Below are 23,265 nucleotides of genomic sequence, written 5' to 3'. Positions count from 1 at the left end.
AACAGTGCTGACCACTGCGCCACTGTGTGGCCCAAGGCTATTTCATATGATGTGTGCAAGCCAAGAGGGAGATCGCAAGATTTTTGTCCACATAATTATGTTAAAATTTTATTGAGTTGTATATTAGTGACATGAATGAAATCAGACTTTGTAAGGGGGACTTGTACTGCCAGATTAGATAGATAGACCATCTAATCTCATTCATACTCTACGCTTAATTATTCTTGCATAACCTGGCAACCCAGAGTACAACTCCTCAGCCTCTGCATTTGCACTGATTTGGGGATTTGTCCTTCTGGTCGATTACTTTTGCCACGTTTTAAAGTTTATTATAATTTTTTATCCACTTTTTCTCCTTATTTTCTATTTTTCTCCCATCCCAATTTCGTATTTCCAATTCTCCCCTCCCCTGTCTTGAACGTTGCTAGACTATGCCTCCCACTGGTCGGTCGTAGGGAGGATAGAAGCCTTGCATCACGTGTCCCCTCCGGTACACGAGGAGGCAGCCTGTCGCATCTTTTCACCAGACAGCGCGGTCTCTCAGTGGCGAGGAGTAACGCGTGGGAGGCTCACGCTGCCCCCGATACTTCCTGTCTCTGCTGTGCAGGCGTCCCCCAACCGACCTGTAGGAGTCGCTGTCCACAACGTCCAATCCCCACCCATCGACTTTCCACCCGCTACCTCTGCCAATTGAGATAGTATGACGACTGGCCCAAGCCGGAGGCAACGCTGACACCGGGATTCGACACCGGAGTCTCTTGCATTGGTGACGAGCGCAATCTCCGCTGCGCCACCCAGCCGCCCTGCCAAGTTTTAAAGGTTGAGGCTGAGAGCATGTTTTCGCTCATCAGCTGGACTTCCCACTGTGATCGACAGGAGATTGTAGTGTTTTAACTGCATCATGCTCGTTCAGGACATTCAAGGGCATCTCATTTGTCTCATTTGTCAGTTTATCCTTATGCTTATTGCATAATAACAATTATTGCATAATAACACACATGGTAAACAGGAAGTGGTGCATTACTTGTGAAGACACTCTTCGATTTGCACCGAACTTGACAAATATGTTTACAATAGCAAAGAGGTATGTGAAGCCCCTCTTGATACTGCACATTGTTTACATTTCTTTGTTTTGGTTTGGTTTTGAGTGGGTATTGGGCAGTTGTTGAGGTGTGAGGTGTGGCCAGCAATAGGAACCCACCCCACTCAAAAAACCAAACCACACGTCAAACTAAAACAAAGAAATGTAAACAAAGCACAGAACCAAGATGGGCTCTTCTGCCTAGAGGTACCTGTTTGACGGCATTACAGATTCTAGCTATATTAATAATAATTATAATGATAATGATAATGATAATGATAATAATAATAATAATTAGGGATGCACCGAAATTTCGGCACCGAAAGTTTTCGGCCGAAAATGGCAAAAAATGGCCTTTCGGCTTTTGGCCGAAAGAGTTTTTTCACCGAAAATATATCACCGAAACAGAAACAACCTAACAACCTCGCGTGTTGTTGTGATGGTGTCGCGCTGTCGGGAGTCGCGCTGTTTCTATGTAAACTCTGCGCGCAACGCGTCCAATAAATGCGTCTTTAACATGCTTTTATATCCTTATTTACTATATTATTTACCGGTACTTTGCCCGTCGCGGTTAATCACTGAGTGATCTAATATGCATATTATTCAGAGCGAGAGGGGGGGGGATTGTGTTTCTCACATTGACGCTGTCTGTCTGTCGCGAGTCTACTGTGCCAAAGTCAAGCGAGCACATTCAGCTGGGGACTAGAAAGGTGCGCTCAGTAGAGCACAGATGTCCGCTGCGGCAGCCAGAGAAAGGATGGAATTAATGTACTGTATGCATTCAGAAGTGCTGAATAAATGTTTTATGGACCCATAATAGTGATTATTTATTATTCAAGTTAAGTTTTGCCATAATCATATATTTTTCCATAATCATAATGTTCCACAACATTGGTAAAAAAAAAATCTATTCTATGAATCATTTTCGGCCTTTCGGCTTTCGGTTTTCGGCCAACTGTTTTCTATTTTCTGTATCGGTTTCAGCCAAGAATTTCCCATTAGGTGCATCCCTAATTAATAATAATAATAATAATAATAATAATAATAATAATAATAATAATAATAATAATAATAATAATAATAATAATAATAATAATAATAATAATAATAATAATAATAATAATAATAAGTTACAGGGCAACAGTGGTTCAGGAGGTAGAGTGACCATCAGGTAATCAGAAGGTTCCCGGTTAAATTCCGGCTCCTCTCGGGCAGAGTGTCGAAGTGTCCTTGAGCAAGACACTTAACCCCTAACTGCTACCAATGAGCAGGTTGGCACCTTGCATGGTTGCCCCCGCCATCGGTGTGTGAATGTGTGAGTGAATGGGTGAATATGAGGCATAACTTGTATAAAGTGATTTGGATAAAATGCAGTCCATTTAGTCAATTTATGAGCCACGAATTTCCACATTGGTGCATTGTTACTATGAACAACAAAGGCATGTTATTTTCCCTTCTCCTTACCTTGGTAGCATGCGGAAATCCCCAGAGTAAGCCTCATATTTGTAGTTGATTACATGCCAGTCTGTGTTGTACATCTTGATGCACTGCCAAACAGGTCAACACACACAGAGAGTTGGATTAGGGACATTACAACACAAAAACACACAAATATAACAGCTATGCCACTTTGGCTGAGTAAGATATATAATTCATATTCATTAGGGATGGGCAAAACTACCAAAATTGCTATTTGATAGTCACTCTAAACGATTCGACTACCACTGAAGATTGCCAACCCCCCCCCCCTTCCCCCCCATTAACATATCAAGTCAAGTCAATAGTTTTATTTGTCACGGCATACAAGTATACAATGAAATGCGGGTGGTCTTGCCCGCAACGATGTGCAATACAGTGGTACAACATATAATAGAATCCAATAAAAACAACATTGTGCAATAACAGGTAACAGGTAACATGGTGTGACATCTCGGTATCTGTACATAGTTATTTACAGAGCATATAGGACATGCTAGGTAGCTTTGGTAGTGCAATACACTGTTACTGTTGTTATACTAATTTAAAGTGGCCTTTCCTTTTGGCCATAAGTGTGGGTGAGTGCGGCATGAGTGTGTGCCCGCTCATGTTAAAGTGTTAAAGTGGCTGCTAGTGCACAGCGTGCGTGTCGTGCGTGTGCTCACGTGTGCTTGTGTGTGGATAGTTCAGTGTTCTGTGGCACTCAATGTTCATTGTTCAAGGCTCTGATGGCCTGGGGGAACATATGATTTTGTTTTTACTTAATAGCGAATGTGAGATAGTCAAACAAGCGAGCTAGCAGGCTGCTGTCATTGCTAACAGCTAGATATTTGGGAGTCAGACCAACCAAACATTATTTCCGGGAACAAAAGCATTAATTCCAAAAGTTGAAACAAAATAGCTAATTTACAAAACTTTGTTACAATGTAACATCTCCGATCTCTTTCTTCATCCTCCATATTTCTATCCTGTTCTTGAATGTACTGTAGTAACAGAGCTTCTCGCAGCTGTTAACAGACTGTTATGCTACCTGGCTAGCTAGCAAGCGGTACCCAGCGATGCCTCTCAGCGGTGTAACAGTTAATAGGGTTCCCCTCTCAATACACTACAGTGTAGTTGCCAGTAAAGACAAGGGAAAATATATTTTTTAAGACAAAATTATAGTCTTGCATCAAATAGTTTATGCATAGTTTATGCAAACTATTCGATTTTCTACAATTGAATGACTATTCGAACATTCAGATCCCGATCAAATCAATGCCCTTCCCTAATATTTATATATGAATATATGACCAATATTGTTGTCTTTCAGAGACTATAGCAGGCTCAATTCAAGAGCTATAGCAAATATAGGTTTCATCTGAACTTGGAGATCTTGAGGAATACATACCAGCCACTCCATGCTAGCTTACTGAGAAAGCAATGCTATTGAACAACGATTTTGGAAAATCATGAATCCACAAGATTAAATTTTTTTTATAGTAAACGAATATAAAAAAAAACATGCTTTTTGGGGAAGATTGGGGATGGGGGACCACACTGTTGGGGTGTCCTCCAGAGAGTGACACCTTTTCTGTTTATTATAACACAGAATATAGGAACTCCACTATGGTTTCTCCCTGTGTCTCTTTGTATGGTATTTCTTTTGTCGTCAACAGGTGTCTCCAGTTTGGTGTCTGTACTATGGAACACCTTGGCTGGTCATGCTTTCTGAACACAGCAGCTGGGCCTGTCCGATGGTCTCTCTTTTATCTAGGTCACTCACCACTTGAGTGGTTTGGTCCCTTCATAGCAGGAATTCTGTATCATCCAATGGCTAATATTCCAATCATTCAACAAGGACACGATCAACTTGCTTTTAAAATATTTCACATTCTCAATTTACAAAACGTGCCTCAGCCAGAGACAGACTTTGCCTCAGCCAAAGTGTCAAGCTCTAGAAGCGCTATCAGAAGGAGATATGAAGTTAGCATCATAATACAGGAAGCTTACGAATTTATACAAATCCATGAGACCAGTTAACTCCTCTTGGAGGCATGACTTTGACTATACAGAATGTTATTTGTGCAGAACTTGTCACCAGAGCGCCTTTTTCACATTATTCCCCCGGAGAGGGAGAGCTTCACTGTACTTCAACCTGAAATCGGAGTTGCATTTGTGATGTCACGAATAGGTGGAACCTCTCATGGTCCAATATGTGGTAACTTGACACCTTTAGCTTCAGCTACACAGAAAGCTGAGTAGGTTCTGACATGTCTTGAAAGAATATAAGCTGCAGACTTGGAATTCCTGGTAAAAATACAAATGGAGAGCGGCCGGGTAGCGCAGCGGACTAAGCGTCTGTCTACCACCACAGAGACAGTGGGATCGAATCCAGCTGTGGTGCCTCCGGCTTGGTCGACCGTCCATACTGACACAATTGGCAGTGTCAGTGGGTGTTGTAAAACAGCGACTTCTACAGTGCGGTCGGGGCGCCTGCACAGCAAGGGAAGGATCTGGGAGAGGTAGTGTGATCCTTCCACACGTTACACCCCCCCAGTGAGTCCGCGCCGCCAGGTGAAAAGAAGTGGGGATTGGCTACACATGTGTCGGAGGAAGCATGTGATAGTCTCCGCCCTCCCAGACCGACGGTTAGGGGTAGAGTGCGCAACGACCAGGTAGGGGTTTGGGAATAGACCTGTCGCTAAACCACGCCCCAAAATAGAATTTGTCCAATCATATCACAGCAAAAACATCGCTGCAGAAAACTCGGTCAACACCAGAAAAGCCATTTGTGGGCTGCATCAAACCAGACGGCTGTGATCAAAACCACTGTGTAAGAGTTCAGTTTATATGTTATTATCTACCTAATATCCGATGGTGAAACGCTGTGCGTGGGGTACCTGTCATTCGGACACCAGGTACCCTGAATGACTGGATGGAGGAGTATATTTCATACCTTTCCCGAAGCCCAAACGAAAACTAGAGAAATGCAAGCGATGGATTATGTTGTGTCGTCGACCACATACACAACTGAATGTGAAGACCATTACCAAGGACACTTATGTTTTCTCAAAGGTAAGGTCAATTCATAAAGACATAATATTTGACGGTATGTATTAGAAACGTAGACCAAACTATTAGTTTGCTAACGTTTGACTTTGACTGCGAACTAGCTCTCGTATATCCAGCCCAGTTAGCTAACGTTAGCAGCTAGCTAACGTTAGCTGCCAACATGTAACGATACCGCAGATATTTCTGCATCATAAGGTTAGCTTTCTGCATAACGTGAGCCTTCTGTATCATAAGGTTAGCTTTCTGCATCATAACGTGAGCCTTCTGTATCATAAGGTTAGCTTTCTGCATCATAACGTGAGCCTTCTGTATAGCTTTCTGCATCATAACATCAGCAACTTACCGCAAGCCAGGTGCATAACAGTGGAAATGATGACCAACAAGGACAGTTATAGATGTAATGTAGTGACCACCATTGATAGTATAAAGAACTGGCTAACAGACAACAGAATACTAATAACATGAATACTACTACTGTATGCACTAAGAATGCTCGATGCACTTCAGATGCCATAGTGCCACTTAAAACCAGTAACAACAGGGACAACGATGTAAACAGTAAATACCGTAATTCCTCTAATAGTAACCCCGGCTTGTAGCGGATACCAGGCTTGTATTAGGAGGAGGCATGTATAAAAGAGAGGCCTATATTTCTAATTTTCAAACAGATCATAATGAATAAATCAACATTTTGTGTCAGTTTGAACCCAGTAAAATGTACTGGGTTAATTTATTGAAACCAAGTACTGTATGAAATACGGTAGTAAACAGTGCAATTACAGGTGGCCAAAAAAAGTTAAATAAAATAAAATAGTGCAATCACAATACTGATATAATAATAATAATAACTTCATTTTATACAATTCTGAGGTAGGCTTACTCTCTTGGTAAACATTAACACCATACCATTATATGGTATTTACTGCACAGCCAGGCCAGCATATAACAACAATAACAAAATATATTGCCTATGGTAAATCCGTTGAGGGAAATACCGTAATTCCTCTAATATACATGAAACCCGGCTTGTATTAGGAGGCCGGCTTATAATTGCTTAGCTCAACAGCGCACCCGGTCATTAATAGAGAGCCGGTTTTTTATTGAATACCGGTTACTATTAGAGGAATTACGGTAAGTCCTGGACTTTTCGTTTTATCCCTGACAAGGCAAACACAAATGTTGATCTGTCAAAGTTGTTATGTTTGTTGTCAATAAAATCCACTTTGAGCTGCATTTTATGTATGAAAGATGCTCCATAAATGAACTATTATTATTATCTGTCTATGCTTAGCTAATACTCAGCTTTTTGTGTTTTTTTCACAGAATGAGGTGTGCTGGAGATGTTACTGCCCTCACAGAGACGACACAGGTCAACCCAAGACAGGACATGAGTGACAATGAAAGAGGTCTGATTTATGTTTTTGGACTAAAGTGAGCATCATGGAATGTGTGCAGCTTTACAATCATGGCATTAACTGAATAATATCCCTCTCTCCTCATTCACCTCCCCCTCATCCATCACCCCTCTCTCCTCCCCTCTTACTCCAGATAAGGAGTGCCAGCCAGGTGGACATTACTAGAAAGCTAAACAGAATACTTAAATAGGAATGTTAGAGGTTCTAGAAGGTACTACTATGACATCATCACCAACGGTCCGAACTAAGGTTCTAGAATGTACTGCCATGACATCATCACACACGTTCCAGAATGTTCGGGCGGCACTAATTTTCTAGAATGTTCCTAACAATAGGTCTGTGGGTGAATTATGTACCATTACAACTACAGTACTGTATTAAGTTTCAAAAGTAAAAGTACAGTACATATTCTATAGGGTGTTCTTGTATTTCAGTGCATTCAACCCTCGATTGACCTGAAGGTTGTTAAAGTGGTCCAGTTATGCTGCTCTGTGTCCCTCAGATTGCTGGTTTACAATGTTAAAGTACTTAATCTTCATCAACAGTTGCTGATATTGCAAATGTCAACAGACCAGGCTATTAATCCATAATGGAGGTACTAGAAGAATATAATGTTAAATTACCATAGATGTATCACAACAACACATGATATTGTTCGCTATTCCAGTTTATATCGTACATCCATTTGTGTAACTGTAAATCCATGTATATTTATTGTATAAATTAAAAATAGTGGCTATTTATGTACACTTTAGTTATGGGTTTTCTTTTCTAATCAGAGTGATCTATCTTGAGAATGTGTTGTATATGAATTAATTTATATTTATATTAAATATAACTTATACTTAGTGTTATAAGAAAAGCTATGTCCTGACCTGTATACCCATTTACTGTGATTTACAGGTATTTTGGTAAATGGCTGTATTTATATAGCGCTTTTATCCAAAGCGCTTTACAATTTGTTTCTCACATCTTACCCATTCACTCACACATTCACACACCGACGGTGGAGGCAACCATGCAAGGTGCCAACCTGCTCATCAGTGTCTTTCTCAAGGACACTACGACACGCTGCCCGGGAGGAGCGAGAATCAAACCGGGAACCTCCGGATTACCAGACGACTGCTCTACTCCCAAGCCACTGTCGCCCCCTATATTAGGTCTTTATTATTAGGTATTTTTACTTTGGTCTCTATCACTATACATTTATAGTTAGTGTAATCAATCATTTGACCTGATGTACACTAGAATGTGCAGCATACCATTCTCTGACGTCTCACCCCTTTATGGAGGAGGATTGTTGGCAAGTGACAGCTCTCACTTTTTTCCTCTTTCTAGTGACTAGTGACACAACTGTCGGGTCTAGCTTGTATACTGCGTTGGACCACTAAGCTAAATGTATCAGCAATAGTAATCATGGATTATCGTCATAGTTCTTGTAATCTTCAATCAAGTCGACTGTAAGTAATGCTTGAGACGTTATCTATAGCTAATGCTTGCATCACCATGGAGGTCTAAGGTAAATGTGTATCTCATGAATGTACTTTTCCACTGCATATTGTAACCCTCTCTGTCTGCTTCTAGATGAAATATTTGTGTTATCTTTAAAAACAGGTCTATTACCTGCTGTGGTAAATCTCCAGCGGCCTAGCCCCACTGTGAAGCAAGGCTTGCATCTTCAAATTTTGGTGGAACAAACATAGTTATACAAATAAATTGTTATTCAATATACATTTACATTTACATTTAGTCATTTAGCTGACGCTTTTATCCAAATCGACTTACAAGTTCTGTACGACAAGTCATCAGGAAGGGCACAACTCTATCAGCTGAGTAACAATGTTCATCAAAGTGTTGAGTGCTACAGTGTAGGTTAGTTTATTAGGACAAGTGCATGACAGTATGGTTAGTTAGGGTTAGAGTTTTTTTTTTTTTTTTTTTTAGATAATGGTTGAAGAAGTAGAACATTTTAAAGGTTTAAAATACAAGGGGATCTTTAATATTGGGTAATATTGGCTTAACCTCTTAAGCCTGATCGGCCTGGTACGAGATTTATTTCACGTCACAAATAAATCAATACAGCCCGTATTAAGTGATGTTGTGTTTCTTTTTTAAATGTAGCCAAGAAGACCCTAACACTATCAAAACAGCAGCCAAAGTGTATATTTTCAGCACTACGTTTGTTTAGCTATGATTTGAAGTGTTATTAGCTAAATATGAGCTTGTAAAAATCTCCACTCATTGCATCGGAAACCGGATAGGACATGACGCTGTCATGAAATTGTTGTAGTCCAAAGAAAGAGGAGACCCAGGGCTTTTGATGGATGTCGAAATGTCATAAAACTACACTACCCAGCTCACACCAGCTGCAGCCGCTTGACATGAAAAATAAATATTGACGTGAAAATCGTGATTACTGTATATCTCACGGGTCGAACAAACCTGAACATTACTGCCATAAAATACAACTTATATTGTTTCTTTACCTTTCTGTGGACGTCAAAAACGGCGTCGCAATCCAGTAAAAAGAAAGTACATTATACAAAAGTAACTGTACTTACAGTAGATTTCATTCACTGTCTTTTCTGCCCTGTATTACGGTAGGGTGGTACTAAATCATAATTTATAGGCCTGATATTCTATATTCATATTTAAAATTGCATGTGTCTGGATGGCAAAATTCTATACTGTATCTACAATATTTTTTGTACACTTCAGGTGCAGGTGCTGAATGAGCTCCTGTTTTAAATTTTTCACTTTTGGTCAATGTTAGCATGGTGTTATTCACCGTCAAAGATGAAAAAAGAAAATGTATAATAATAATTTATATTCTCCTTTGGTTCATTACAATTAACTCAAGTATAGTAACAGACACAACCCTTTTTTTTTTTTTTTTGGATTTTTTTTTTTTTTTTACATGCCATACAAACATTTACAGTAGAAATCCACTATAAATCACAGGGCTATTACCGACATAATACTAACAATAATGACAGCCCGGTTTTTAAAATTAAAATAGATTAAAGATATACACAGATTAATTACAATACAATACAACACATAAATGCTCTTGCTCGTTCCCCCCCCCCACCGGACGCCCCTTGAATACATACATTATTCCGTTTGATGCCAAGGATTAAAAGTTCATACACAATCTTTCTGACACTGGGAATACATTCGCTGAGGTCCATAGATGTTCCTAGAATACCAAGAACATGCAAATGGCCCTTGTAGAAGTGGAGCAATCTTCCATTTACTTGGGTATGTACTTTTAGGCAACTTTTCTGAAAATACTGTATGACCAGGGCCTAAGAGGTGAATGTGCTCGCATGTGATGGATCAATTGTCACAGTTGCTGATTTTGAACCACTACATTTTTATTAATTTGTAGCAAACAAGTTTCATTAATTGATTTGTCAACTAGCTAACTGATATCCATTATAGATGTTGAGATTTTAAATAGTTGTTATGTCAGATTTTCTGTGTCAGGCTCATTGAACCCCATTCATTCCAGCTGCAAATCCAGCTTCCCATATAAAGGCATGCCTGGATTACTGATGGGGCATACCGGGAAAATTCCCCCGGGCACCACACCACCAGAGCCCCAGGTTCGTCGGTGTGTAGATTAATTACATCATCTCACTAATTTCACTTGGAATATGTGCCCATGCAAGCATGATTTAATTGAATGGGGCTCTAGTATACTATTTAAAGTACCGGGTCATCAATCTTGTCAGATATCATTTATCAAAATGAATATTCCAGAGCAGTTTTTTCTCCTTCCCGGGGGAGTGCCCCCTCAGACGCCGCTATTTCTGTCAGTCCCCTGAGGGATGAGGGGGGGCCATAGCACGTTTTCCCCCCGGGGCCCCCTAGCGGCATTATCCGGCCGAGTGTAGAGGAATACTTCTTCATGAAAACTCTGGAATACATAGCAAACACTGTCAACTCCTTCTACTAGTGCTTCTAGGTCAAGCTGAGCCAGAACTGCTTGAGGAAGGTGAGTGAGATGGAGAGATCTGCTCTAGTAACAGTTCGGTCGACCACTCGTTTTGAGGACATTTCTCAGCTCTGAGAGTCAGCCCACATCGATTATCTTTCTCCTAAATATGATTGGTGCATGAGATGACGTGGAGTTTAACGGTGTCATTAACTCCCTTGCTTAGCCACGCCTAACTGCAACCAGTGTTGCGTTCGTCATATCAACACTGGTTGCACGCACGCTAATGACGCCACGTGCACACGTGCTCCACGGCACGTGCACGTGCGCTCCAGGGCACGTGCACGCGCTCCCGCGCATGCGCATAAATGTTCCCTCGCTTAAGCACAGACTAAAGACGATGCCTAATTGCCTCTACGAATGGAATGTAACACATTTCATTCACAAGTTCTGTGTGAATGTATCTGAGAACGTATTTAACACACCTGACGACCGGCGCTATTGATATGCAAAGTAGCCCAGGTGGGTACTTATAGCGAGTTGGCGAGTGCAGCGCATTCCTGTGTTTCCTGTGTGCACGCGCGTGCCGTGCACATCGTGCGTGTGCGTGCAGCCGTGCACGCGCTTCTGCTCACAAAACTTTGGCTGCACTGCGTGCAACCCCGTCCCATGAAGAACGCATCACTGACTGCAACCCAGTAACAGGGAAAGGGAGAGAGGTGTATTCTCTATTCTTGGAACATAGCTATGATCGCATACTTTGTAGGTGTCTACTATATGCACGTTAAAATCTTAAATTAACAGAGAACTTTCCAGCTAACACTAGAAAGAGGAAATTGATAAATTTTTGTCTGTTACAAGCCAAGAGATTGGTTGCTCTGAACTGGAAGGAGATACAGAGACCAGGATCGAAACAATGGTTAAAGGAAGTGACAGAGAATTTGGCAATGGAAAGGCTAACCTACATACAAAAGGGAAAAGCGGAGCAATTTGAGAGTTTCTTGAAAGGTGTGAGAGTGTGAAGGAAAGAGATGGGAGAGGTGAGAGGTTAGGGATGGGAAAGAGAAACAGAGGAAGGCGAAGAGGGTTTTTTATTTTTATAAAAATAATTAAATTTTTATGATTTCTTATGGTTCATTTTGCTGTATTTTTTTGTTGAATGTTTATGTGTATGTCAATTTGGACTATAATTATGGAAGGGAGGTGGTTGAGCTGTGTTTCTTGTCCTGTATTTTGTCTTGTTTATGTAAAAAAGAAAGAAATCTTAAATTAAGAGCCAATCACAGGTTTAAAACAGCCTCTGAAAGATAACGTGGCCCGTCTCACCGACAGGAGGCCCGGTCTCAATAGGGTTAATAAGAGTACACAGTTCTGTCCTCTGATGACTCAGTCATGGAGACAACGCTTGGAGGGACAGTCGGCCGCTCAGTTCCTCATTTTGAACTGTTTTGTGAGGGTGAACACAGCGCCGGGCAGCTCAGGAGCACTCAAGGCTTTGCTCTGGAGATGCAGAGTCAAGCCTCGTCCCAGATCTGTACGTGATTTAAGGATCCCTGATGACAACAGTGGTTGCATGCCGCGTGATAGTCATGAGAGCTGGATGCACAACACTCAGGTTGAGAACCACACTGAGCCAGAGAAATTATTTCACGACAATGTTTGTCATTGTCATTACATAATTTCTGGTGAAAGAAAGTCATGCTTGTGGAATGATGATCCCCTCCCCCCTCAAACATCTCCCAGTCACGTTTTTAGATAATGTACAAAATAAACGTATTTCCGCCGCTATAGACGTCGCTCTTTTATTTTCGAACCCCCCGACTGGAAGTTATTACCCTCGTTATCTGCTTGAGTGTCCGGTTGTTGGTTTTCGTTAGCTAGCAGGCTGCTAGTAGCAGCATATCAACACCAGCCATGGGAATACTGTTTTCTAAATTGGGGAGGCTTAATCGTCAAGGTAAGAGGATTTTAAGTCATGGTATCCATAAACTTCAATCGGTTCGGATCCTTTGAATGAAATGAGAATGTAAACACACACGGCATCACGTTAGTAAGTATCACTGCGTAGCGTGAAATCACTGACTGCGCCCCGAGAGGAGGGGTTTGGCAAAAAAAATGTCAGAGTATATTTGCTTAGAAAACGTAATTGTCGAATTCAATAATTTCTCCACGTGGTAAATACACAGGTCACAACATGTTTACAGGAACATTTTGGAGTTGTATTTGGAGTGTATTTCGTGACTGTAGGGCACTGTAGGGAACGTCAGGGTACAAGTCTGACCTACTTCCAGTGATGAAGCTAAGCTACGCTAACGGAGCGGCTGTTCCCTAAGCCTAATGCATGCAGATAGACAAAAAGGGTATGTATCTTCTTGTCTAACTCCAGGGAAGATGGCAAATAAGCTAATTTCCCAAAATGTTGGCCGTGCACATCCGTGCATGTGCGTGCACGCGCTTCTGCTCAAATCTTTGGGTGCACGGAGTGCAACCCCGTCCCATGAAGAACGCATCCCTGGTTCCATCCTAGAGGCAAATCTTTCCTGTGACAAAATGGCATCCAATGTAATAAAAAAAGTCAACCAACTAACTAGATTCTTGTACCAGATCTCCTCTCTGGTAAACAAGAATACCCTGAAGACTCTGGCAGGAGCACTCATTCAAGGGTACTACGACTATGCTTGCACTTCATGTTACCAAAGCACCTCAAAGGCGCTAAAAACAAAATTACAAACATCACAAAACAAACTGGTCAGACTACTGCTTGACCTGACTCCTAGAACCCACCTCACCCCTGCCCACTTTGACAACCTAGGATGGCTTAGAGTAGACGACAGAGTACAGCAACTTGCAATGGGCCTGGTCTACAAGATACACTACACTGTAAATGTCCAAACCCAACCCCAACCCCCTCCAATGTACAGTTCCCCCCCACCCCACCCCGCCTACCCCCCCCCCCCCCCCACCTCCAATGTACAGTTCCCCCCCCCCCACCTCCAATGTACAGTTTCTTCCCCCTCAAATGTATATACTCTCTTTTTAGACTCTTTTTGTACTCTGGTATGTCATAAATGTCTAAATGTAACAGTACTGACTACCTGTATGTCATGTTTGTCATATATGTTATGATGAATAGAAAATGGGGGACCCTGATGTAAACAAGATGAAAGTCTTTCTCTGGTCTGCATCCCCTTAACAATTGTGTGTATTGAGCTGTACTGTGTTGTACCCATTTTGCAATCTGTTAATAACATTTTCAATCAATCAATCAAACCCTCCCATTCTTGTTATTCCCCCCATACCTCTCCAATCCGTCTACCCTCCCCCATTTATCCACCTTTTGTCTCTCACCCCCCCGCCCCCCCGCTTTCAACCCTCTCCAGCCCTCCCCAACCCATGTCTACCCCCTCCTCCTCCTAACTCACCCCCCCCCCCCTCCTTGACTCCTCCAATCCAATCTTTCCTATCTCACCTGGGCACAACCCATCTTCTCTGACTATAAAGATCTACTTTTCCCATGTCTCAAGGAGCCCGTTATGAGACCCACCTGGCCAGGGGTTTCGCTGGGTCTCTCAAGCCAATTCTCCAGGGTTGTAAGTAGGGCTGGGCGATATGGCCTAAATATGATATCACAATATTTTCTGACCTTTCGGCGATACACGATACGCATCACAATGTTTTTCTGTTTTCCCCCAAACAATTCATTATGAGGCTTACCAAGACAGTATTTGAGTTTGCAAGCTAACATTAAAGACTAAATAAAATACCCATGCATTTAGCATTTTTATATTATATATTAGATTTAGATTATTGGATTATTAGATTATATATTGCATATATTTAGCAATGAGATATTATATGATTTAGATATGAAATATGATTAATTGAAAATGGGGGACCCTGATGTAAACGAGACGAAAGTCTTTCTCTGGTCTGCATCCTCCAGTCCACTGTTGTTGTATTGAGCTGTACTGTATTGTAGGGCTGCAACTAATGACTAATTTGGTAGTCGACTAATCTGCCGATTATTTTTTCGATTAGTCGACTAATCGAAAACCAATGTAAAAAAAAAAAAAAAAAAAAAAAAGGATTTTTTTTTTTTTAATTACCTATCTTTGTGAAAGTGGCTTCTCAGCTCTGGTCCAGCTGAAGACAGAGCAGAGGAACAGATTGGACATTGAGCATGACCTCAGAGTTGCTTGTCTACCATAACCCCAGACTTTGAGACTCTTGTCAGGACCAAACAACAATATCATAACATGATGATCCCATAGCAAATTAAAATAATGACTCATGAAACATTTGAATTTGGATCTTTAAGCCACTTTAAATGAAAATGTATTTGAAGAACAATACAGCAATCACTCATAACAAGATAAATAAATTAAATAATACAAATTAAAGTGGAAGTGTACTTTAAATAACGTTTGTTTGCTGTGTGTGAGAGGAGTCCGTGTGTGTGTGTATGTGTGTGTGTCTTACTCTGATCGCTGTGTGAGTGAGAGGAGTGTGTGTACTGTGTAATTTGTGTGTGTGTCTTACTCTGATCGCTGTGTGAGTGAGAGGTGTGTACTGTGTAATTTGTGTATGTGTGTGTGTCTTACTCTGATCGCTGTGTGTGAGTGAGAGGAGTGTGAATGTGTGTGTGTCTTACTCTGATCGCTGTGTGTGAGAGAGAGGAGTGTGAATGTGTGTGTGTCTTACTCTGATCGCTGTGTGTGAGTGAGAGGAGTGTGTATGTGTGTGTGTCTTACTTTGATCGCTGTGTGTGAGTGAGAGGAGTGTGTATGTGTGTGTCTTACTCTGATCGCTGTGTGTGAGTGAGAGGAGTGCGTGTGTAATGTATTGTGTGTCTAGTCTGATCATCATCTCCTGCAGGGGAACAATGTTTTCAATGTCCAAAATTTGCTATGGGATCAGCATGTTATGATGTTGTCTGGAACCCTGAGAAGCCACTCTCACAAAGATAAGTAGTGCACAAAAAAAAAAAAAAAAATTAAATAAATTTTTTTTTTTTTTTAATGACTAATCGACGCAACAATTTCTCGTCAACGATTTTTTTATAATCGACGTCGTCGATTATGTCGACTAATCGTTGCAGCCCTACTGTATTGTACCCATGCTGCAATCTGTTAATAACGTTTTCATTCATTCAGACGGCAAACAGAATCATTTTGATTGACAGTCGAGTCTGCCAATTACGTCACACCGCTTGCACCCGCCCTGCTGTTCTTAGCACCAATCGGCAAGCGCGTATTAATTTTTTACTTCCGCTATATCCGCCATTGATTTTGACGAGAGCTCAATGACAACAACAATGGTAGCGGTAGCTCCCCGCGGCCGACGTTTAGCTTTTAGCTCCGCAGGATGACTAAACGACTGGAGGCATAATGATTTTACTGCAACGGATGTTATAATAAAAGCCTTTCCATACATCTGTCTAATTGAAAACTTTATTAACAGACCGCAGAATGGGCACAACTGAGTCAGCACGGGCTGAGATATGAACGACTAATGCTTGCTATCTATCTAGGTCGACCTCGGACGTTGCTATGTAAATACGCTGATGTTATTGAACGTGTAACTATATAACGTTAATGCCACAAAACGAATGCCTTTGTTATCATAAGTAGTAACTTTGATGCAGTAGTGTGTGTGTGGGGCGGCGCTGTTCAAAAGTTTGAACGTGTGGACCAGATTGACACAATCCTCTTGGGCAAAACATCACGATATCCACGAATCACGATACGTTTAAAAAGTGTATCGTTAATGAACTGTACCCGATATTTATATAATATCGTCATATCGCCCAGCCCTAGTTGTAAGCAAATAAACGTATAACAACAACTATGGTCCAAATCATGGTTAATTCGTCCACACGCTCCCCTGGCAAGTCTGGCTGGTTCCCAGCAAATGAACACAGACTGAAACAAACGTTTGATCTTCGTTTACTGGGGGAAATTACTATTTGTTATTTCCACTCCAAGTCACATTGGATTGAGTGCGACAGCGCCCAGTAAACAGACGCTCCATCATGATTGTGAGATGTTGGACCATTTCAACAACTTTGGCCCGGATTTTATGTTAAAATATTTAAATATCCAACTCCTGCTTTGGATAGTTTGTATGCTTGTATGGTACTACATACAGCCAATGCTTGCTTTAAATAGTTTGTGGTACATTTACATTTAGTCATTTAGCTGACGCTTTTATCCAAAGCGACTTACAAGTCATCAGGAAGGGCACAACTCTATCAGCTGAGTAACAATGTTGAGTGCTACAGTGTAGGGTAGTTTATTAGGACAAGTGCATGACAGTAAGGTTAGTTAGGGACCGATATTATTATTATTATTATTATTATTATTATTATTATTATTATTATTATTATTATATTTGTTTTATAATGGTTGAAGAAGTGAGTCTTTAGTCGACGGCGAAAGATTGGACGGGTTTCGGCTGTCCTAACTGGGGTGGGTAGTTCATTCCACCATTGTGGGGCAAGGACTGAGAAAAGGCAGGTTCTCCTTGATGACCCTCCCGGAGCTCGGATAGGAGTGGGTACATACAGCCAATGCTTGCTTTAGATAGTTTGTATGGTACATACAGCCAATGCCTGCTTTGGATAGTTTGTATGTTTGTATGGTAGGCTACATACAAGACCCTGCAAGAACCCTGATTACAGAGGGGAGCCTGAATAGGCTCAGAAAATTATGAAGGCAAAGGAATTTCTGGCAAAGGAAAGACAAGGTTGATCATTTTGTTCTTGCCAAAGTCAAAGAACGGCAATAGGCTCATAAATCATAGGTTGTGGACCACCGGGACTGGGTGAAGGTAACCCAACACATGGGCATGTCATCAGAATTCAGGAGCCAAAACGTCATCATTGTCTACAAACAATCAAGAGGGTCTATAGACGTTTTCTATTGGAATTCTGTTGCTGGGGGACCGTTTGGACCCAAATACATTTCCTTTCACCTATTGCATTAGCAAACATTGCAACAGGTAATTATTTAGTTTGTTTATTTATTTTTTACCCAGGGACAGTGCACATTAACACATTGAGTGCCAACGACGATAAACCTCGTTGTTGGCCGCCATGCGTCGAGTGCCAACGAGAAATATCGTTATTTAATCGTTATTTCTTTTATTAGCAATATCCATTTCTTTTTCATCAATCCAGCCTCACGTCATCATTGGGACTGTCTCTGAGCTCGAAAAGGGTAAATACCGCCCCCTATCGTCTCCCGGATGGTATTGCACCCATCGGAATGGACTCAATGAAAATGCATGAGAAAAAAAAACTACGGATTCCACATTTTACTTCTCAGGCATGTAACCTGAGACTATTGCTTTCATTGAGGGGACTGGAAGCAGCGTGGATTATGTGTTTCGAGGTTGGATCAATAAACGCGATCGATATTTAGAATGGCGATCAGGAATTGGAATAATCTTTTTTCAGAACATCTGATCTGAGGTAAGGAATCTATTTTACCAGTTTTGGGGTAATCAGATGTTTATTTCACAACATGTCTGTGTGTGGCTGTGTGTGCGTGTATGACGTTAGCGCTGACCAGGTCATGGATAATCGATTTTTCAGCCCGCTTCTCTAGCGTGCTTAAGTACACATATACTATCGATAATCTAGCGTTTATTTGAAAACGATTCATAAATCAGCCGGAAAATGACAACGTGTTGTGTGTATTCCAGTAAAGGGCGATTCCTGCGGAATCTTTTTTTTTTAATCTTCAAAACTATACTCGTATTCATGGCGTAACGGAGATTGCGTTCGTCACCAACCCCGGAGACGCTGGATTCGCCTGTTCGAATCCAGCTCACAGCTCCGGGGTTGTCTCCAGCTTGGCTGGCCGTTCACACTAATACAATTGGCGGTATTAGAGGGTGGGAGAAGCTGACGGGGTGGGTCCGGGTCGTTGTAAACAGCGACTCCTACAGTTCGGTCGAGGCGCCTGCTAAGCACGGATAGGATCTAAGTGGGATAGTGTGATCCTTCCACACGCTACGCCCTCTCAGTGAGAATCCGCGCTGCCAGGTGAAAAGAAGCGGTTGATTGGCTAGACGTGTGTCGGAGGAAACACGTGATAGCATCCACTCTCCCAGACCGACTGTGGGGGGTAAGTGTGCAGCGACCAGGAAGGGGATCGGGAATTGGCATAACGACTAACATTGGGATGGGAGAAAATCGGAGAAAAAAAAAAAAAAACGATACTCGTATTCAAAACGGTATAAAACGGAAATGTACAGATGAAAAAACAATCCGTTTCGTACATGTTGACTGTAACGTTAGTTATCATACCATACCATCAGCAATTGCAGTGAGGATCTTTATTAACGTTAGCTAGCTAGCACATTTTGCATAGAATAAACTCGACTAACGTTAGCTTATATAGCTAGCGAACTATAATTCTAGTTAAAGCTAGCTAGCTAACGTTAATCAATAAAGATCCTCACTGTGATTGTCGATGGTTATGATAACTAACGTTACGTTAATGCTAGCTCTCGTGACTACAGTTCCTTATACGAGCATTAGAAAATGTCCACAATGCTATTCGCAAGAATAGAAATCTCAATCTCTCTCCATCAGAGCTCTCTCTTCCGGTAAACTAGCGCAACGTCATCACTGACAGCAGCGCTGTGCTCCAATAGGAAGGCATTCGCATGCATAAATTAATAAATTAAAGGGGGGGGAAATAATTTTTTTTTCCAAACGCAGTATAGTATCATTTCGAACACTCTAGTACCGCGGTACTATACTAATACTGGTATACCGTGCAACCCTAATATAGTGTGCATTTTTTTGCCACTAGGGGGAGCCCTCTCACTAGGAGAGCCACTACTCCCCACCCACCAGCGGGGGAAAGAGGGGTACGAGTGAGACCCTCAAATGCCATGGAAGTTCCAAGTGTTAATGTGGATGTTAATGTTTATTATGGTTATATGTATGTAAATCAGACGGAGATAGCAGAGGCTACAACCACAAATATTATTTTATGTGACATGGGTAGAACGGGAAAACAATTGGAAAAGAAATATGACACAAGTTAAGGGTATAAAAATGATGTTGTTGAATGTGAATGGTATGAATAATCCGATCAAGAGGAGTAAGGTGATGACGAAACTTAAGAAAGAGGAGGCGCAGGTCATCTTCTTACAAGAAACACATCTAATATCACAAGAACATGAAAAGCTTAAGAACAGTGAAGTTTGAAATGATCAGGGAAATAAGGGATAAAGAGGGGAGGTATGTAATGGTCAAGGGGAAAATAGAATGTCAAATGGTAACTGTTGTGAAGGGCCAGATTAAACCGAATATATATATTTATTTATATATATATATTTAATTGTATTTGTATATTCTCTAATATTCCCTGATATCCCTTGTATATTCCTTGTACAATATGCATTGAATATCCATTCTAGCCTACTGAACATCCCATAATAGTCTCCATTCTACTATTGGTCGAGACCTTGGTGCCAGGCTGCCATACCCCCCAGACCCAGTTCAAACGTACCGCTCAACATGTACGAACAAGTCCTAGTTCCGCGTAGGAATCTGGCTACCGCACCACTAACGGTACTATTTGTTCATAGTGCGTATATATACTGCGCTACTAAAGTAGGACTTCCTTTTCAGTCCAGTTTCTTACCCTCCAATAGAGTCACAGACGTAAAGCCTCCCCGCGACGCCACGTGTGGGAGTAAGGCCAAGTTCGGCTTACCATCGGTATTGAGACATCGTGTATATTAATATTTGAATAGTCATATTTGGCACTATATCGTCGAGTTGGACGTAGTCTATTAAGCTAATAATAGTCTGTTAATATATAGTGCTTCGTGCGGTGAGAATACTACCGTAGTCAGTACCCCATCGTTTCGGGCAGAGAACTGGCTGCTTATCCAGGGTGGTTGACCCCACGTGAAGCTGCACCCGAGGAGCCCCAGAGCCGACGAGCGAGTGGACCTGTATACCGGATTATTCTACCGACGACAGCCCGCCTTCCCCGGCACGGATTATGCTTTGTATACGTTGATTATTCCATGGATAAAGACCCCCGACACTGCCGTGTGTTGGAACCCCCCCCCCTGGAGAGGACGCAAGGTGAGGAGACGCTCTGCAAGACGAGGTCGCTTCACGTCTCTCCTCCGTGGACCGGAGGACGCCGGCCCACAAAGAGTCCACCTGCTTTCATCTGTGGTCCAAGGATCGCCGGCGCATTGAACGGCACTACAGTGGGTTCACCTGGGATACCCTTGGCCGGATGAGGCAGCCTGATTCTACCCCCCCCCCCCCTTCCTACTCCTGTCGGCTTACAAGCGACCGGATTAACCCCCCCTAGTGTATCCAGTCTATAATCATTCAAGTATCATTGCTGTTATTCCTTAAACTATTCCAGGTCGTATATGTACCACCTGCGCCTTCAGAGATTGGACATTCTCTATTGATATACCGACGAATACTCTTGCCATAAAAGTGCATACTAATTCCCATTCATAAATGTGATTGATTTGATTAAGTGCTTGCTCTACACACCATCGCTGTGTAGAAATAAAGACCTATTTCTAATTCGTACATTTGTGTTGGATCCGTTTCATCTACGTGACAGTGTTCATCATAATATATTTATGCCGAGTACTGGGTGGCCGAATATTAAGTACAAAGGTAGTGGTAGTAAGTATCATATCTAGTAATACAGTCAGGGAATTGTACCCCTCAGTTACAGTAACACTAGTGAATGTGTATGCTCCACCAGACAGTGAGAAATATCTATTTGAAACGATCTTTTATATCATAGCGTTGGAAGGGGAAAGGGTTCTGATCTGTACAGGTGATTTCAATGTAGTACTGAACTATGACATAGACACAACAAGCACAAAGAAATGGAGGACAAACATTAGCAAATATATGAATATACAAATGGCAGAATTAGGAATCATGGACATATGGAGAGCAATGCACACACTAGATAGAGAATACACACATTATTCGCATCCACACACAACATATTCAAGGATAGACTATTTTCTCATGACAACAGGGGACAGATACAGGGTAGAAGAATGCAGGATAGGGGTAAGGGACATATCAGATCATAGCGCAATATATCTGACAGTGAATCTTAAAAGTAGACGGAGAAATACAGTTTGGAGACTGAATGTAGGACTATTAAATAACAAAGGTTTGGTTAATGAAGTAAAGGAAGACATAATTAGATACAGAGAAGAAAATGATAATGGAGAGGTAGACAAACATTTTATGGGATGCACTAAAGGTAGTAATACGTGGAAAATGTATAGCAAAGACGGCATTACTCAAGAGGGCTAGAATAGAGACATACCAGAACTTGATAAAGAAACTGAAAGAATTGGAGAAAGAACACCAACGCTCAAAGAACCAAAAGACACTTAGAGAGGTAAAGGAAGTTAGAGGGGTAAAGGAAGTTAGAGGAAAGATAAACAAAGAGCTGCTGACAGAAATAGAGAAGAAAGCTAGAAACATGAAGCAGACATACTATGAAGGGGGACCGAGAGCGACCAGACTTTTAGCTAGACGAATCAGGACACAACAAAAACTGAACACAATACACACAATAAGGGACACGAACTCAAACAAAATACTGAGAGAACCAGCTGAAATAGAGAAGACATTTGAAGAATATTATAAGAAGCTATACACACAACCGATAGCGGCAGGAGAAGAGGAGATAGACATCTTTTGAAAAATCAGATCTACCATCGATAGGGAAGGAACAGAATGAAATATTAAATGCAGAGATCACAGAACAGGAAGTATGGAATGCGATCAGTAAAGCAAAGAGTAGTAAGTCACCGGGTAGCGACGGATTCCCCTCGGAATTCTACGAAACATTTAGACAGGAACTGAGCCCCATATTAGAAGCAGCATTCACACACAATGGAAAAAGGCACAATGCCACCTTCATGGAAAGAGGCCATAATTACTACAATTCCAAAAGAAGGGAAAGATAGAGAACTATGTAGCAGTTTCAGACCTGTGTCCATACCTAATGTAGATTACAAGATGTATACATCAATAATATCCAAAAGATTTGAGACATTTATGACAGATATTATAGACGAAGACCAGACCGGATTCATAAAAGGAAGACAGACACAGGATAACATAAGGAAGACAGTGCAGGTGGTAGAGGAGATACAAAAGGAAGGAGGAAGTGCAGTATTAGTTAGTCTAGATGCAGAAAAAGCCTTCGACAGTGTAAGCTGGATATTTCTATATAAAGTATTGGAGAAATTTGGATTAGACAAAA

At 41.4% G+C, this 23,265-nt stretch overlaps 1 protein-coding gene across 3 annotated transcripts in view; it reads right to left on the bottom strand.

Moving 5' to 3' along the window:
- Positions 1 to 23,265, bottom strand: part of dock11 (dedicator of cytokinesis 11) — a 328,275-nt gene that overhangs the window by 259,329 nt on the left and 45,681 nt on the right. For all 3 annotated transcript variants that reach the window (XM_084319393.1, XM_084319394.1, XM_084319395.1), the window contains exon 4: positions 2,546 to 2,628. In XM_084319393.1, the coding sequence (XP_084175519.1) occupies positions 2,546 to 2,628 (83 nt within the window). The remainder of the gene's footprint in view (positions 1 to 2,545; positions 2,629 to 23,265) is intronic.

Source organism: Notolepis coatsorum (genome assembly GCF_963971535.1).
Source record: "Notolepis coatsorum genome assembly, chromosome: 1".
In the NCBI taxonomy this organism is placed as follows: domain Eukaryota; kingdom Metazoa; phylum Chordata; class Actinopteri; order Aulopiformes; family Paralepididae; genus Notolepis; species Notolepis coatsorum.
The sequence above is the reverse complement of the archived record's forward strand: the minus strand, read 5'-3'. Positions and strand labels throughout refer to the sequence as shown.